This window comes from Gadus morhua, chromosome 14, assembly GCF_902167405.1.
Source record: "Gadus morhua chromosome 14, gadMor3.0, whole genome shotgun sequence".
Lineage (NCBI taxonomy): Eukaryota > Metazoa > Chordata > Actinopteri > Gadiformes > Gadidae > Gadus > Gadus morhua.
Genome location: NC_044061.1, coordinates 29,131,097 through 29,149,133, shown reverse-complemented (window position 1 = coordinate 29,149,133; position 18,037 = coordinate 29,131,097). Strand labels below are relative to the sequence as shown.

At 43.5% G+C, this 18,037-nt stretch overlaps 1 protein-coding gene across 1 annotated transcript in view; it reads left to right on the top strand.

Annotated features, from left to right (window-relative positions):
* itfg1 (integrin alpha FG-GAP repeat containing 1) overlaps positions 1–18,037 on the top strand; it is a 145,654-nt gene that overhangs the window by 105,600 nt on the left and 22,017 nt on the right. The window contains exon 14 of the mRNA XM_030377192.1: positions 969–1,047. Coding sequence (XP_030233052.1) covers positions 969–1,047 — 79 coding nt within the window. The remainder of the gene's footprint in view (positions 1–968; positions 1,048–18,037) is intronic.

Sequence of the window (18,037 nt, the reverse complement as noted above, 5' to 3'; positions counted from 1 at the left end):
GAGAATGTTAGGCATGAGGCTGTTAGACATGAGACTGATAGACATGAGGCTGTTAGATATGAGACTTTTAGACATGAGCCTGTTAGACATAAGCCTGTTAGGCATGAGGCTGTTATGCATGACACTGCCGACATACTACCAGTATGTCGGCTGTACCACAGCGTTGATGGATGCCCTCCACCTCTCCCCCCGTCTCTTATGCTCTCTCTCCCCTCGTCTCTTATGCTTTCTCTCTTTCTCTCTCTCTCTCTCTCACTTTCTTTCTTTCTTTCTTTCTTTCTTTCTTTCTTTTCTTTCTTTCTTTTTTTCTTTCTTTCTTTCTTTCTTTCTCTTTCACCATCACTCTATCAACCCCTTCTGTCTTTCTGCTCCTTAGCTCTCTCTCTTCTACCTCCTCTCTTCCTCATTCTCGGTCTTTGTTGATCATTTAATCAGTTGATCAACCCCCCAGATGTGTCTGTGGAACTGGTATGGGGTCATATCCCCATGTGTGTGTGTGTGTCTGTGTCTGTTTAACTGGTATTGGGTCATATCCCCGTGTGTGTGTGTGTGTGTGTGTGTGTGTCTGTTTAACTAGTATTCGGTCATATCCCCCTGTGTGTGTGTGCGTGTGTGTGTCTGTTTAACTGGTATTGGGTCATATCCCTGTGTGTATGGCTGTTTAACTTTTATGGGGTCACATCACTGCGTTTGTGTGCGTGTGTGTGTGCCTGTGATTTGACAGAGGGAATAGAGGGAGGCTGTGATGAGGCCGTTCTCTCACTCGTATTCAGCCAGTTGTATCGATCCATCGCCTTGCTATGAAGACCTCTCCATCACCCCTGTTCCTCCCCGTCCACATTGGGTACTGAGTGTGGCTCTGTCGCTCCGTCGTCAGTCCTGAGCCCTGAGTGTTGTGCAGCAGTCAGGTGTGCAGGATGCAGATGAGGTGTAAAGCGGGTGTCTAACGGAGCCTTCTGTCCTTGCAGCCGTTCGGGGTGAACCAGCCCGGGCCGTACGTCATGTACACCACGGTGGATTCCAACGGGAACCTGAAGAACGCCTCAGGTACGTCTGCTCCTCCTTATCACAGGGGGGGGGGGGGGGGGGGGGGGGCTGAGGGGGGGTGAGGGCGGGGGGGTGCTGAGGAGGAGATGGGGGGGGGGGGGTAAGAGGAGGTCAGGGTTTAGGGTGATAGGTTTATGGTTAGGATTAGATTAGGGTTATAGGGTTATGGTGAGGTTAGGGTTAGGTTGTATTTACTCTATGCACATAGCACCTACTGCACACATAACATCTTGGTCATGAGTACTCTCTTTGCCCTTTCCTAATCTCAAAATATCCCTGCTCTGCTAATGTCTCTCTCTCTCTCTCTCTCTCTCTCTCTCTCTCTCTCTCTCTCTCTCTCTCTCTCTCTCTCTCTCTCTGTGTCACATATCATCTCTTTCCTTTTTGCCACAATCTGTCCAGTGCTCTGTCTGTTTAACTTGGTTATGCTCCCCTAAATAGAACACTGTGTATATCTTGCTGACAGCGCTTTTAAAAATAGATTTGTTTATTTTGCAGCTGTAATTCATTGTGTTGGCGTATTCAGTGAGCTGGGCGGATTCAGTCTAATCAGTAAACTGGACTGAATCTGTGTAATCAGTGTGCTGGGCTGATTCAGTGTGCTGGGTTTATTCAGCGTAATCAGTAAGCTGGGATGATTCAGTGTGCTTGGCGGCGGATTCAGTGTGCTGGGCCGATTCAGTGTAAATTGTCTAGTGGGCTGATTCAGTGAGCTGGGCTGATTCAGTGTGCTGGACTGATTCAGTGTAATCAGTGTAGTGGGCTGATTCAGTGGACGTTTGAAGCAACGGTATACTGAGAAAGATAGAGGGCATTGCTAGAGAATCTCTCAGCAGAATTCCCCATTCTCCTCATTTAGCACTGAAGTGTTGCAGGCCAGCCTGTGTGTATGTGGTTGTGTTTGTGTGTGCACAGGTGTGTTTTTGTGGGTGTGCATGCCTCTACGATTTCAAAATGTGTTCATTCTGTAGGATTCTTCTCTTGGAAATAGATGGCCAGTGAGACTGCTAGAGATGAGCAATGATGTGGTAGACACGCAGACACACACACACACTCACAGACAAACAGACACACACTCACACACACAAACACACAGTACATATAAGTGCACACAGAAATCGTGTGTCTTCTGACCTTCTGCGGGTTGAAGAGAGAGGTACGGGAGCGGGGGGATGAGCTCAGATGATAAGTGGGAGGAATAAGTGGGTCAGAGGGACAGAATGTCAACCTGATGAAGATGTGCTTTAACCTGCTGCTGCAGTCTGGACTTCTATGTCCTTTGGTTTGGTGTAAGAGGTTTATTTGAAAGGCGTTGTATTATATATATAGGGAGAATGGAGGAGGCCTCCTTTACTAAGGGAGGATGGAGGAGGCCTCCTTTACTAAGGGAGGATGGAGGAGGCCTCCTTTACTAAGGGAGGATGGAGGAGGCCTCCTTTACTAAGGTCCTTTACAGCACCACGCCTCATTATCAACTTGTGAGACACCTTCTGAGATAGAAGGGGAGCAGGGGAGAGGGGGCGGGAGGGTTGGTGTGTGAAGGAGGCAGGGGAGGACACTGGTGAAGAGGTTTAGGTCCCAGGAGGGGTGGAGGCTCCGAGGGGGGCCGGGGGGCCTCACAGCTGGAGCAGGGGAAAACACTGGCTTCCTGCTGCGTGGGCGGCACGCTGAGCTGTCAAACTGAGCCCAGCTAGGCTTCAGAGGGATTGTTAGGCCTTTGGCGTTCAGCAATTAAACAGAGATGTTATGATTACAGAACATTAGAGTCTACTGCACCAATCTGCCTCTGCTGGACAGATCCAGACCCAGATACATTATTGTTCCCCGAGGAAATGACCTCGTGTTTCCAGCGGCTGATTGCCCTTGGGGATAAGGATCACACATCACTTACTATTTATATTTCTTGAGGGTGTTCCTCAAAGCCTGTGACTCATTAACTGACCACAATGAATCTCATTGGAATCACAATCAATAAAAGGAATCACATTGTGCTAAGCCTGCTATCGAGCTGTGTCCAGCCTTCAGAGACAGAAGGCCGATGAGTATTATTGGGCAGACTTTACACTTATCCCAGCAGTTGCTTTCCACATCTAACTTGTCTGTTTATATTGACAAGCATAATTCCTCCCTGCAGTGTGAGTGAGTGAGTGAGTGAGTGAGTGAGTGAGTGAGAGAGAGAGAGAGACTGTTCCGAGGAGAATCATAATAGAATGAGATCAATGCTTGGGTCCATCCAATTAGGCTAATGAGTTCAGAGGATTAGCAGTGGCTGGCGTTAAAAGGTTACACACCCGCAGATACACACACTCTCATCTCCAGTTGAACTCGTATCAGCATATTTTTACATTTATTTACATTTTCTTTGAGATGTTTAGGAAAGCCACGAGCCAAACAGTCTCTGGTTAAGCAGTCTTAGGCCCCGTCCACACAAAGCTGATTTCATGGCGAAACCGCAAAGGTCTTGTACGGTTTGGCCTTCCGTCCACACGAAGCCGGCGAATCCGCTGACTGAAACCGTAAACTTCTGAAACCACCCTCGGAGGTGTTTTCAAATAGCTTGGTCCTATCAGACCATCGTACTTCATTTCATTTGTACAGAAGTATGGAAGCATATATGTAGCAAAATTCAAATGGTAATGCAACTTGCAATTACATTATGCAATTGACAATTCATTATGCAATTTGATAATGTAATTTGTAAATACGTTATTGAAAGTGTATTTTAATATGCAAAGGGGCAATGCAATCCTCAATTAAATTTGCAAAAGTTATAACAATGAAAATAGAATAACATTTTGTCAAATTCTTTGAGTTCCTTTATTCAAATTGAAAAGCTATAGCGTCCCCGTGATTGCAATGCACTTCGCCACGCTCCGTGTGTTGCGATATTCAAATGACATTCAATCCGCAAAACGCTTTGCAAAAGATTTGGCAAAACGTAATCCAAAACGTTTTCCAAAAAGTCAATATGCAAAGTGGCAAACGTATCAGCCAATCAGCGTCTGGGCGGGAACTACGTCACTTGCTCGTAATTTCCTTGTTCACGTTCGTATGTGTCTTGTATTGAACATGCATTGTTTTTGTATTGAACATGTATTGTTTGTTGTATTGAGTATGTATAGTTTGTTGTATTGAACATGTATTGTTTGGTTTCCTCAATTACCGGTACACCTCTAGTCAAGCAAACCAATATTTTATTATATATTTTATTAGCTAATGCCAAATTCATAAATGTAAATACTCGAATCAGAAACCGCTTTTTGTTGTGTTTGAGAAGGAAAACAGGCAATACATGGGGAATATTCTATGTTCTAGAAATGGGAAAGCTATTAAAACACCTAGTGTGTGTGCTCTTTATAATATTTTTATTTAATTTAATGCTGCATTTTGTATTTTTTGTCTGCCATTTCTGTACCCCCTGGCTATTGTTGTATTGCTAATTGTCAATAAAATGGATAAACATTTAAAAAAAAAAGAAACGTTCGTATGTGTCAGGTCCATGGTCAGTTTGGTCACCAGTGGAGTAGATTATTGATACGCTCCGAAGTTTGGCCAATGACGTGGGGAACAATCGTGTTGAAGACACAGATGCAGTAGATAGAGTGCGTGCTCTGGGAGATAGGGGACTTATCCTCACTGGTACGTTTTGACGCCAGTGTGGTAAACACAAATATTTCCCAAGTGCTACAGGCACTGGGTGCGAAACACTGGGTCGGGAGACCCACCGTGGAGATACCCTTGGAGGCAATAGGAAGTGACGCGGTTCCCGACCAGACGCTGATTGGCTGATACGTTTTCCACTTTGCATATTGACTTTTTGGAAAACGTTTTGGATTCCGTTTTGGAAAACGTTTTGCAAAACGTTTTGCCAAATCTTTTGCAAAGCGTTTTTGCGGATTGAAATGTCATTTGAATATCGCAACACACGGAGCGTGGCGAAGTGGATTGCAATGACGGGGACGTTATAGATTTTCAATTTGAATAAAGGAACTCAAAGAATTTGACAAAATGTATTCTATTTATATTGTTCTAACTTTTGCAAATTTAATTGAGGATTGCATTGTCACTTTGCATATTAAAATACACTTTGAATAACGTATTTACAAATTACATTATAAAATTGCCAAATGAATTCTCAATTGCATAATGTAATGACTTATTGAATTGCAAATTGCAAATTGCATTGCTATTTGAATTTTGCTACATATATGCTTCCATACAGAAGGTCTGGAACTGCTCAATTGACAAACGTTCACTCACTTTGAGGCGGGTGTCTGTAGAAGTTTTAAAATGATTGGATCTGCCCAGTGCCACTTTGGATGTGCCATAACCAATCGCATAGCGTTTGGTCGTGACGTATGTCATGCGACGGGACCTGCCGGAAAACACATTTCGCACACGCGCAGGTAATGGTGGATTTAATGATTCGTTTCCGTGACCCAGTTCGCGTGATTCAGTTCGCCACGAGGAGTCGTTCGCGAATCGTTCGTTCGTTCGTTCGTTCAGTCGAGTTTCTGGTAGCACTAACTCCACTGAGTCTGCATCATGGAATGCACGCCATTGCACGTTTCTCATCTGAGTCATGGTGCGTTTTAATATCCATCCGTCTCGGAGGTCCGAGGACGTTGCCTTGCGACACGCACAAACACGCCCCTTTTCCTCGGACGGCGATCTCGCCATCTCGGTTGAACTCAGTGGTGACCGAGCGAAATTCCGAGACAGAATTCAAGATGGCTGCGCCCATTGTGACTTGAAGTATGAACTGTTTTCATTGTGCTTGGACCACTTTGGTGGTTTAAATGGTAATTTCAATCACTCGTATTACTGCAATACCTTACTACGTCCGTATCTCTGCCTATGGAAACAAATATATTGTATTTGTGTACAGCACTTTGGTCAACTACTGTTGTTTTAAATGTGCTATATGAATAAACTTGACTTGACTTGACTATTGCCTATAGCCTACTTATATTGGATCGCCTGGTCCTCTGCCAATGCTACCGCGATAACAGCTTTCAGGGTGGCGTCCATGTTTTCCTCCAACGACCGAGCGAAATAATAAAACGCTTGAAGTGTGGGCGTGGCGTCAGATCCGAGATCCGAGTAGGTTCGCAGAGAATACTCGAACGCAGCATCAGTCAGACTCAGTGGAGTTAGTGCTACCGGAAATTCATTCGTTCGTTCAGTCGAGTTTCCGGTGAATAGAATGGTGAACAAGACGACCGAACGAACGAGAGAGACGAACCGGTTTGGTTCGTTCGTTCTAAAGACTCGTTCATTCGAACCGGTTCGCGAACGAACGAGCCAACACTACGCGCAGGCTGTACACAAACAAAACAAGATGAAGCGTGAAGATGTCTCTGAACGATAGCTGCAGGTTTTGTTTATCTGATTTAACCGTACGTCCACACCAGCTCATAAGGTTTTGCTGCGAATATTTCTGTTTGCTTTGGTCGCTCAAGTCGCTCATGACGTACAATTCAATTTTGCAGACGCATTTAAAGGAGCCGTATGCTTTTAGTACAGACAGCCATATCAAAGAGTGAACTCCCAAACACTTTGGCCATATTGCAGAGACGGTTTTGCTTGTTGGATAAAGTGCTTCGACAGCAAGTAGGAGAGTGATTCCCCTCCAATATATATATAAAAAAAAATCCTAAAATGTAATTACAACCGAGAACAAAAAAACGTTGCGTGCTGTAGTAGGCTAGTTAAAATATGTTTCACTGATCTGCACCTGCAAATCATGATCTGCACTCATTCGTCGCACTCAAAATAAATAGACATTGGCGCACATGGCTAATTTGCATACGTGCACAGGACTGGCTGGCTCCACAAGGCAAATAATGGAACATATCTATCTATCTAGGCCTATCTGTCTATCTATCTATTAACGAGTGTCTAGTTTTAATAGGATGTATTGTGTGTATGTCCAGTCAGACTTGTTCTGTGTGGTCTTGTAGGCTACTGTCCTGTGTGAGCCGAATCACCTAAATGAATTCCCGACGATTTGTGTCGTTTGGTATTAATAAAGACTTGACTAGGCTATCTATCTATCTAGACTATTTAATTAACAATTATTCACCTCAGGCTCCGTGAATAGTGGGGAATAGAGGGATAAAAGACAAGAGATATATCCCCTGTCATTTATCCCTCGTCTTGTCGATTAGTTTGTTTATGTGACGATTTCAAAAACTTTTTTTGTTTTGTTTAAAGCATGCTACACGCGATTGGTTGGCTAGAATGGTTTGGTCATTATTGTTCATTATTCATTTGCATTATTACGCGTGCATTATTCCTTTGCACAACGTATTATTCCTTTGCACAACGTATGTATTTTCGATATTTGAAAACGATATCGTCCCATTCAGAGCAAGGAAGATTAGTATGCTAGGATCTCGGTTAGCAGGCATGTATGGCGCCTATTTTACAATAATCTCAAACGTTTCATTAACTCACTCACCAGACCAACCAGCCACGCGTGACACCTCCGCCCAGGCCAGAGCCTTGGCGTTGCGATCTCTGAAGTGAAAGAGGGTTGGGTCGTACAACACCAGGTGCCCAGTTACAGCCGCGATTAATAATTCAGCCGACACTTTGTACAGTGAGTGAATAAAGGTAGGTCGGAACCAAAGTGCCTGCCGGTGTTCCCTGGGATCCACGCAAGCGAAGAGCGTCTACATTCCGATTGGCTGTCAGTGTTTTGCCGCTGAAACGCGTCATAGTAATTTGCATAAAGTTCAACAGTTTTCAACTTTTTTTGGACGCTCTGGTCGCTCAACTTTGGCCACTGGTTGCTTTGGTCGCTCTTGCCCATAGAAAGTGAATGACTTCCGGCGATTTGGTAGCTCAATTCGCTTCTGGTGTGGACGAACAGTAAGTTTTCAAAGAACAGTTGTACATTCTAAATTAAAGGCCCACTATGCAACTTCAGGCATTTCTTTGCTGTTTTCTTGGTTTGGCACGCACATTTCTCTACACAGCGCCCCCTACAGCTTCGTAGTATATATTTTACAACACTGTCGTAACAGCTCGTTGACGACCCTTCCCCATGCACTTCTACGCGAGCCATGTGCATTTGTTTTCAAAGAAGCCGGCGAATACGTGGAGCCATGTCCGAAGTAGATGTTCATAAAGTGTAGGCAAGGTTATACATTTTTAAAATGGTGTATTTGTATTGCAATAAACATAAATCCATCCTTTTTTATGGTTGACGGGGAGAATTTATATCCTAGATTATAATTGTTTTATCTTAGGTTGAACAGAACAATCAGTGTAAGTGTTGGCCAACATAATAATCTAAATAAACAAGAACCTGGATTCGGGGATTCAGTCTGTATCTGGGGGACGAGACAGACGAACAGCAAAACACCCATGGAAACAAAGGTGTTTATATGGTTGCAAGCTAGAAACATACAGGGCTCACAACAAAACGGTTGAGAAAACAATTTTTACAGGGCTCACAACAAAATGGTTGAGCAAACACATTTGTACAGAGACTATCAACATCAAGAATACCACGAAGACAAAGTTCACCCAAGGGTACTTTCAATTTCAAAAGCAACGCGGCCAAGTCGGCGTCTGATTTGCATTCTTCTTTTTCTTTCAGTTCACGCTATTCCTGAAAAGCTTGCCCAACGTTTACTCGTGTCTGGCCTCTCTGTCGGTCAGTCTCCCTTTTCTCTTCTGTCCCTCCGACATTGGGTTTCTCTGTCTCTTTTTAGTCGGCTGATCTATGATGAATGTAACAATCCCTTAGTTACTTGTGTTTATATCGAGCCGGTTCCGTGTTTGGGGGTCTGTGCCGTAAAGCAATTCGTTACTTCGCGAGACCCGAGACTCCCGCGAGAGTGGGCGGCGGGTCGCCGGCAGAAACATATTCCTTTTCTCCGCCAAGAAGCGCAAGAGGGAGTCGAAACAACAAACAATCAAACAAAAATGTATGATAGAACCATCGCAATGACTCTATATTAAGGTAAAAGCGGCAAGGATGAGAGTTATATTAAGGTGAATCAAGCCAAAAAAGTTGCATAGTTCCCCTTTCACTCGTGTCTGATCTCTTTTCTGGTCCATTCTTCTTTTGTTCCACCGACAGTCGCCTCTTGGGTCCCTTATCAGTCGATTGATCCATGATGAATGCAACAATTGCCTCGCAACTGGCTGTTTATATCCAGCCAGTGCGAAGTTTGGGTGTGTGTCTGTGCCGTAAAGCATTTTCGAAACTACAATCTGACTACATTTTCGAGGCGCGATTGGATACTTCCGCTGTGTCACATCCGGATTGTGTCGGTCCGAACAGAGCAAGTTGCATATGCGCTTTTTCCTTGGAGAGGTGACATGGGGCAATGACACACCCACCAAACGACCCAGAAATGGAATGCAGAACCATCAGAATAACTCTCAACCAGCATAATCAATGTAATTTTGGCTAACAAAGTTGCATAGTGGGCCTTTAATATTCGACAGTAAGGACAGAGATAATGTTTGTGGTCAACTGTGTATGCACAACGGCACACTTCCTTGGATTTGCACTATTCTGTTTATTTTAACTAAAATTTGTTTTACCTAGTTGCTGCTGTATTTGCCTGTAAATAGTATATTCTGTATTGTTGTGCTTTTTTTCTATTTCACTTGCATATTTTCATGTTTCTTTCTTGGCATTCAGTCAGTGGAAAACACAGGAACAATTTCATTGTATGACTAGGAACATGTTTCTTATTGTGCGATAAACAATAAACACTTTGAATCTAACACCTTTTCATAGTACGTCTCATTGCTTTTGTATAATTTATCAATGGTCTTACAAGTATTTGTTTTCACACTTTTATTTAGCAGGTGCATGTGCAGTTTTGTGAAATTGCACAAATTACAAACACATTTACAAAATATGAACAACTGACACCAACCATGATCCTGCAGAAGTAAACAGAGGGTCTAAGTGTTCTAATCACAAGCATCACCAAATTTACTGTTCAGTCTCAGAGCTACTGACACGGCTTATGAGTGCATCTTCAACATCATCATCAACATTGTCAAAGTAGTTACTGTAATAGAGATCTTGGTCAGTTAAATACCTCCCTGAATCATATTGCAGATCACAATCAATATCCCCAAAAACATCACTGATGATAATTAAAATCTCCTTTGCATGGTCCAATTTAAACACGGGAAGGTTATTGATAATGTATGACAGGTCAAATATGTATTGACAGTGGGTCAATACTGCATCAACCAGTTGCTGACTGAATCCAGTGCAGTCTGCATGTGAGGTGTATAGTGGGTTGGATGAATTGATTAAACTATCTCTGTAGTCATTCAGCAAATCTGCAATCAAAGACTTCTCATTTACATCCACATGCCTAGATCCCTGATCAGTTGGTTCAGCTTCAGTCGGTTCATAATTTGGCATGGGTTCTGTACATGGGCCAGATGAACAAGAGCAAACAGTCTGGCAGTATGTACAACAGAGATGGCCTGGCTCTACATGGCTGGGTTCTGCTTCAAAATGTCAATATAGAGATTTCCTGAAACATGTGTCTTTTCCAACAGCAAGCAGTTTTTTTACATCTTCATTCACCTTGAAGTACTGTCCGCTGTTGGAGAGGATGGCATGTGATGGCTGACCATGCCTCCAAGCCCTACCCGCCTGTTGTAAAATCGCCTCTAGTTCACCTGGAGCTCCGTACATTACCACGTGTGAAACATTAGAGAAATGTAACCCCATCCCCAAAGCTGTTGTTGCCACAACTATCCGGCAATTCCCTTCCCCCCTCATTGAAGCCAACACTCTCTCCTTGTTGTGGGGGAGGGTTTTGCTGTGGAACATACCAATCAGGAGGTTCTCACTTCTACAGTCCGGATCACAGCCTACCCAGGCATGTCCTTGCAGTTCCGCCTTTAAATATGAGAAAACTCTCCCCACTGATTTCAGGCTTTGGCAGTAAATTAATATTGGTTGCATCGTTGAGCCCTTGTCTTTTGCATGTTGCGCAATCCAGTCCAGGCAGTTCATGTGATGACTGGGAACCTTGCACAATCCAAAACGGATGTTTGTCTTATTGGGACTGGCAATGAGGGAAACATTGTCCATATGGAGAAGTCTGCTGACTCTGCTTCTGGACTTGATGTCAGCGGAGGCAGTTAGAGCCAAAACAGGTGTACCTGGTAGAGTAAAAAAAGTTCACAATAAACGCCTGCCCCATTTTATAACGTACCCAACAAGTTGTCCAGAGTTTGTTTAATAGACTGGCATGGAGGACTTAATGAACAGCACTATGAACACATGAATGCACTTAATCCAAGTAATCAGGCAATTCTGCTTCATTACAGGGACAGTAACTAATCCTTGCAACAGATAGCATACAGATTAGATATTTCACAACATGTAAGGTATGAGCAACACAGAGGGCCGTGCATTCAACTCACCCTCCTTGGCTAAAGATCTTAGCTCTCCGAGCTTGGCAAAACAGTCTCGGAATGCCGACTCGCCTTTGGAAGCCTCGCCCCTGAGAGAAACAAAATGAATTCCTCATTAATGTTACAGGCCATCATAAAGTTGAATGACAACATTGACTTAAGCTACCGAATTAACTAGTATGCAAAAACAGACCTACTCATGTTGTTTAACCTAAGCAATCAAGTTAGCAAAAACAGCCGTATTATGTTGTTTAACGGTATTAAGTGCTAACTTACCATTTGTATGTAACGTGGACCTCGTCAACGACGATGCCAATTAGGTCTTCCTGGTAAATGCTTGAGGCTAGCATCCTAGCATCATGTATTGTTTAGCAGCCAGGACTCTGGGCTGCCGAACACCAGACTAAAGTTTCCATCCATAATGTCACAGTGATCATGCACGGCGAGCTGCCCAGCACAAACTCCCAACTGTTCTGCCTCCTTCACTTGGTCCTCCATAAGTGCCACAAGAGGGGAGACGACAACAACAGTGGCGAAACTACCGGGGTGGCAAGGGGTGGCAGCTGCCACCCCCCAAAAAATGCTTGCCACCCCACTTGCCACCCAGGTTGTTAGAAGTGTCTCCAATATACATTTATTGAATGGTATTATATTTTTTGCTACTGAAGCTGTTGATGTCATTGGTAACTTGTTTAAGTTTAAGAACTAAAATCTTTATGTCCCCCCTCCCCTGTAAAATGGTTGAGTCCATGAATCCTATTTGCTCTCTTCTCACCGTGCGCATCTGCCGCTTCATTCAAATGAAGACAGAAACGGTTTGAAAGCCAAAGAACTGGTGACAAGCCAACTGTACGCTTGCAGTGATGAAAAAAGGTGCAGTACAGCTGAAACTTGAATCAAGAAAATGTGATGGGTGGTCATATGTGATAGACAGTTCCGTTGTAATTTCAATCGTTTATTTAATTGCTAGCTTGCAAAAGTCGATAGGACTAGTAGCTAGCTCGCTATACAGCTTGCTTGTGCTAGCTAGCCTTGAAGTTACCACTGTTAGCTTAGCTAACCAACGTCTTACTAACGTCTTTAGTACAGTAAGGTGTTTCATTACGTATGTAACCTAACTGTTAAGCTATTCCTAAATCAGATGTTAGATACCACTAACCGTTTTCTCACCAAAAGCCTTTTTCTGGCTGTTGTAAAGGTATTCAGTCATGTAGCCTACAGTAAACTCAGTAACAGTAAAAAGTGTGCATTCTTTGGTCCACCCTATCTTTTGGTAGCTAGTTAGTTTAGCTTTGGTAAACATGATTTTGTATGTAATAACCTAATACATAATACATATGTACATGTGTATGTAATAACCTAATATATTAGAAATTCAATTGGCCATTTAGAAAAGTATTTGTCATTATGAAGGGAAATATGTCATGAACATTTTGTGCTGTGGGTTCTGAATGCAGTTATCTTTTCTTTTTAGAGACTTGGTCTTGGACTTGAAAAAAATAAAATAAAAATGTAAGTGTTAACACACATCTAATGGGCTCCATTACACCATAGCCTATTTAACTCACCATCCAAATGCCAGTAAGCACTAAATCAGTTGTAAATCATACTGATGGCACTGTTCAGATATCAGATCCTCTTTAAAACTAAACCACTAGTAATATTGCAGTTGCAGGGCCCAAAAATGAAGCGAAAAGGTCAAGATATCAGGACTTTTTTCAAGAAAAGGTCAGTCAACCAGAGGGAGACAGAAGAGGTGGAGACACAGAAAGACAGTCAGAGTGTGGAGGAGGAGACACAGAAAGTCAGCCAGAGTGTGGAGCTGGAGACACAGAAAGCCAGTCAGAGTGTGGAGGTGGAGACACAGAAAGACAGCCCAGAACCCCCAGAGGACACAACCAGTCCAACAGGTCCACATGGTATGTCTCAGATTAGATAAAACGGTTATTTATATGGTTGCATTTATTTTTTTTATGTAAACAAAACACCTTTTGTATTAACCCTGCCCATATTATACCTAAGCAAAGTAAACAGTATGACTTCTGTAGAGGAATCATGTCAATTATTTTTACTGTAAAATAGTTCTAACCTGTTTTCTCTTGTTCCAGATATATCTAAGCATCGAGGTGACAGCCCAAGTCAACCAATCAGGCAGGGATTCCCCAGAACTCTCCAGGGTGGAGCTTGGAGAAGTTTCCACGTAGAGTGGTACCAAGAACGTCAATGGCTTGAGTACTCGCATTCTAAAGATGCAGCATATTGCTATCCTTGTAGGCATTTTTCTCTACCTAATGTCCCCAAGAGTGTTTTTACGTCAGTGGATGGTTACTCTAATTGGAAAAAAGCAACATTTAGGGATAGTGGATTTTGTCGTCATGCTAAATCTGAGCACCATGTCAATGCAATGCTTGCATGGGAAGAAGATAAAAGAAGGAAGGACAACAACACATCAATGATAGTATTGATGGAAGCAGAAAATAGGAAAAAGATAACAGACAATCAGCGCCCAGCGTGGTCATAGAGAGTCTTCTGACTCAGAAAACAGGGGCAATTTCCTTGAGATTTTAGTACTCGTAAGCAAACATGACCAGTCAGTTAGGACAAGATTAGAAGATCAAGCCAAGAATGCCAAATAGACCAGCAGCCATATTCAAAATGAAATGCTAAGCATTTTAGCAGGGATGGTCAGGGATGAGATTATTAAAGAGGTCAAAGAAAGTGAACAATTTTCTGTCATAGTGGATGAAACCAAAGATGTAAAAAAAAAAGAACAAATGTCTTTTGTTCTTAGGTACTTTTATAACGGCATGGTGCACGAGAGCTTTTTAGAGTTTCAGGAAGCAGAAAGGCTGGATGCTGCAGGTTTAACAGAAAAAATCATAGACTGTCTAGAGAGGCATGGCTTGAATTACAAGGAAAACTTAGTCGGGCAAGGCTATGATGGAGCAGCCGTTATGAGCGGGAAACACTCCGGTGTACAGGCTAGAATAAGGGATGTAGCCAGTCATGCTTTTTATGTACACTGCAGTGCACACTGTTTAAATCTAGTGATAGTGGACAGTGTGAAATCTGTATCTGAGGCAGGAAAGTTTTTTTCTTTGTTGGAATGTCTGTATGTATTTATGTCAGGCTCGTATGCTCATGATAAATGGCTGAAGGTGCAGCAAGAGATGTTTAAAGGTGAAGGACCAAGGGAGCTTCAGCGTCTTAGTGATACAAGATGGGCGTGCAGGTATGTAGCTTGTCGGAATGTGATGGATAGGTTGCCTGCTATTGTGTGTGTCCTTGAAGACATTTCACATGAGGACAACCCAGATAGAGCTGTGGAGGCCAGAGGAATTCTGCATCAGATAGATCTCAATTTTATTTGATGTCTTGTGGTGTTTAGAAAGATTTTAGGTGAATCAAAATTTTTGTCAGACATGCTCCAGTCAACAAAAATAGACCTAACAAAAGCTGTTGAGTTGGCAGAAACACTCCAACAGACTCTCAGGGAATATCGCAGTGAGCCGTCTTTTGAGACTGTCTGGGATGAAGTACTCGACATATGCCAAAGAAACAGCATCCCTACATCACAGCCCACCTGTAAACGAGCAAGACAGGTAGCAAGAAACTACAGAGTAGTGTTGTTACATCCACTCTAGGACAGCACACAGAACCAGATAACAAAGAATCTTTCAGAGTTAAAGTCTATTACTCCATAATAGATTGCATGATTGGAGAGATGGAAAGGCGTTTTTCCAAAATTAACTGCGAAATCATAAAAAGGTATACAGGCCTTCAATCCATCAAGTCCTAGCTTTCTCAGGCTGTTCTTTTGTTGGCAAATTCCTATGGGACAAATTCAGATGATGTTAAGCTTGAACTGCATCAGGTTAAGAGACTGTTTGATAGAACAGCAAAAAAGGAGAGACCGACTAGTCTCATGGAACTATTACTTTTTTTGGATCCCATTAAGACTGTTTTCTTTGAACTACATCGTTTATGTAAAATAGCTGTAGTTTTACCCGTTAGCAGTGCTTCATGTGAGCGGAGTTTCTCAACTCCAAAGCTGGTCAAGAACCACTTACGTTCTACCATGGCTGAGAATAGGTTGTCAAGCCTAGCTACACTTAGTATAGAGTCAGCACGTGCTAAGGGTCTTGATCTTGATGAGTTTGTGAGGCGATTTGCTGTCGAACATGGCAACCGCCGTATTGTTCTTTTTTAGCTCCCTGACCTGCTGTTTAGAATTTAATATAGGCGACATTAATTGTTTGTGAAATTAAATAAAACTGAATTGTTTTGCTGCTGGATATGTAAATATGTTAACTGTTTTCATTAGCGATTGGTATAAATAAATACATATAGACACCAGGCATGTGTGTTTCCAACAATAAAAAGACTAGACGGAAGTAGGTAGGTGGGCGGCGCCAGGCTAGGTTTCAAATCTACCCGGTTTGTTTTGGATTCGTGTTGACGCCTGAAACCGTCTGAAACCGTAAACCATGACGTCATCGCCCCACCCCTCGACCCTCTAGCCAATGACTGTTAAGCCCGCGGAGTCTCCCCCTTTATGCGCATGCTCGCCTCTGCTTCTTATTTATTTTTCTTCTGGATTTCTGTAGCAGAAGCAGCGCCCCTTATGGGCCTGGAATGTGTACTACAGCGTTTCTACAGATCTACCCGGTTTCGCTTGACTCCGTCTTTACGGAGATACTCCGAAACCGGTTACGTTGCCTCCGGAACGACCCTTCATACCTCCGTCTGGTATATATATATATACTTATTGTATTTGAGGTTTTGTACTTATATTATACCTGACCTTTTTATTTTATTGTTCTCCTGCTTTGGCAATGAGTTGTAACTGGTCTACATTTTGAGGAGTGTCACATTCCACCACCGCCTAGGCCTACACTTTTTATTTTTGCCGATTTTGAATGACACAAAGCTAAATCATCTCTACGCAGATGTTTCCGATTGTCGATGCCGTTAATTTGTGTCTGACTTTTGACTCTATACTGCCGCCTCAATTTCCGGTGGTATTGCTCCGTTTCTCCCGGAGCACTCCAGATTATTAAGTTCAGAGGCGACGGACCCATAGACGGACGAAACACCTCCGGGACCGGACGAAATGGTCCGTATCCGTATTTACCGTAGGGTGTGAATGGGCCTTAACGGTTTCGCCCGTTTCGGCTTCATGCGGACGGGGCCTTAGTCTAACCATCAGCAGTGTTCATTTAGTCTGACACCATAGACATTAAATCCACCATGAGCCCGTTGCGTGTGTGGGGGTATCAGCCTCTGGACTAATCAACTGCTGAAATATACCCCACTGCTCCAACCCACCCCACTGCTTGCTGAAATATACCCCCCTGCTCCAACCCACCCCACTGCTGAAATATACCCCCCTGCTCCAACCCACCCCACTGCTGAAATATACCCCCTTATTTCAACCCACCCCACTGCTGAAATATACCCCCTTGCTCAAACCCATCCCACTGCTGAATTATACCCCGTTGCTCCAACCCACCCCCCTGCTGAAATATGCCGGGTATATTTCTGCTGAAACATCCCCATAAATGTCAGTCCTGCGTTGGCCCATGGTGGCTGACTCTCTGCTTGCTGCACCAGTTGTTTGTCCCTCCTGGCAGTGGTTGTCTGTCCCTCCTGGCAGTGGTTGAGCTCCACTTGTGTCTCTAACTGCTTCAGGCAAGCAGCCGATTTACTTCAGTGGTGTCTGACTCGCTCCTCCATGGTATTTATACAGGTTCCTAATCTGCAAAGAATTTTCACCAATCTTTTTCATTGTGAGACTTTTGGGCATCAGCATTTGCGTGTGTGTGTGTGTGTGTGTGTTTGTGCGCATTGGTATGCTTGTAAAGGCATAAGAGCTCAAACAGTTGATAAAATAGATGTAACCTTTAAAATCCCATTGTGACATTTAGATAGTGTGTGTGTTTGTGTGTGCGTGTAAGCGAATCAGCCTCTATGTGCAGGCAGGTATTTTCTGCACATTGGCAATCACAACATAAATGTTAATTTATCGCTCTTCAAGTCTGAATGTTTCCCCATGCCCTACGGTTAGGGGTAACTCTCTCTCTCTCTCTCTCTCTCTCTCTCTCTCTCTCTCTCTCTCTCTCTCTCTCCCTTGTTATCTCTCTCTCTCCCTTGTTATCTCTCTCTCTCGCTACATTGCTTGTTGTACCGCCTCCCCCCTTGCTCACTCTGCGATTAAGGCCATTATGTGGTTCCTTTCAAGACTTTGCATCTGACAGTCAAAAGAGTGTGGAGGAAGATAGGGTATGTGGGCGAGCCGAGGCAGGGGGAGTAGTTAAGACAATGACATGAAGACTCTCAGTGAAGACGTCAGTCAGTCGGTCAGCGTGCAGCCGGCAGTAGGACGCTGGAGTCTCCATACATCAGGCTGAAGACCAGACCTCTAACCTATTCTCTCTGAGAGCTGCTTACCTTCTCCGCTGAATGTAGTAACACGTTCAAACCAGAGGATGGGCTTTTAATGAACTGGGAAGATGAGCTGAATTGGCTGAAATTGTTCCCTGAGTGTCCTTGCTCCCCTTGGCTCCGATACACA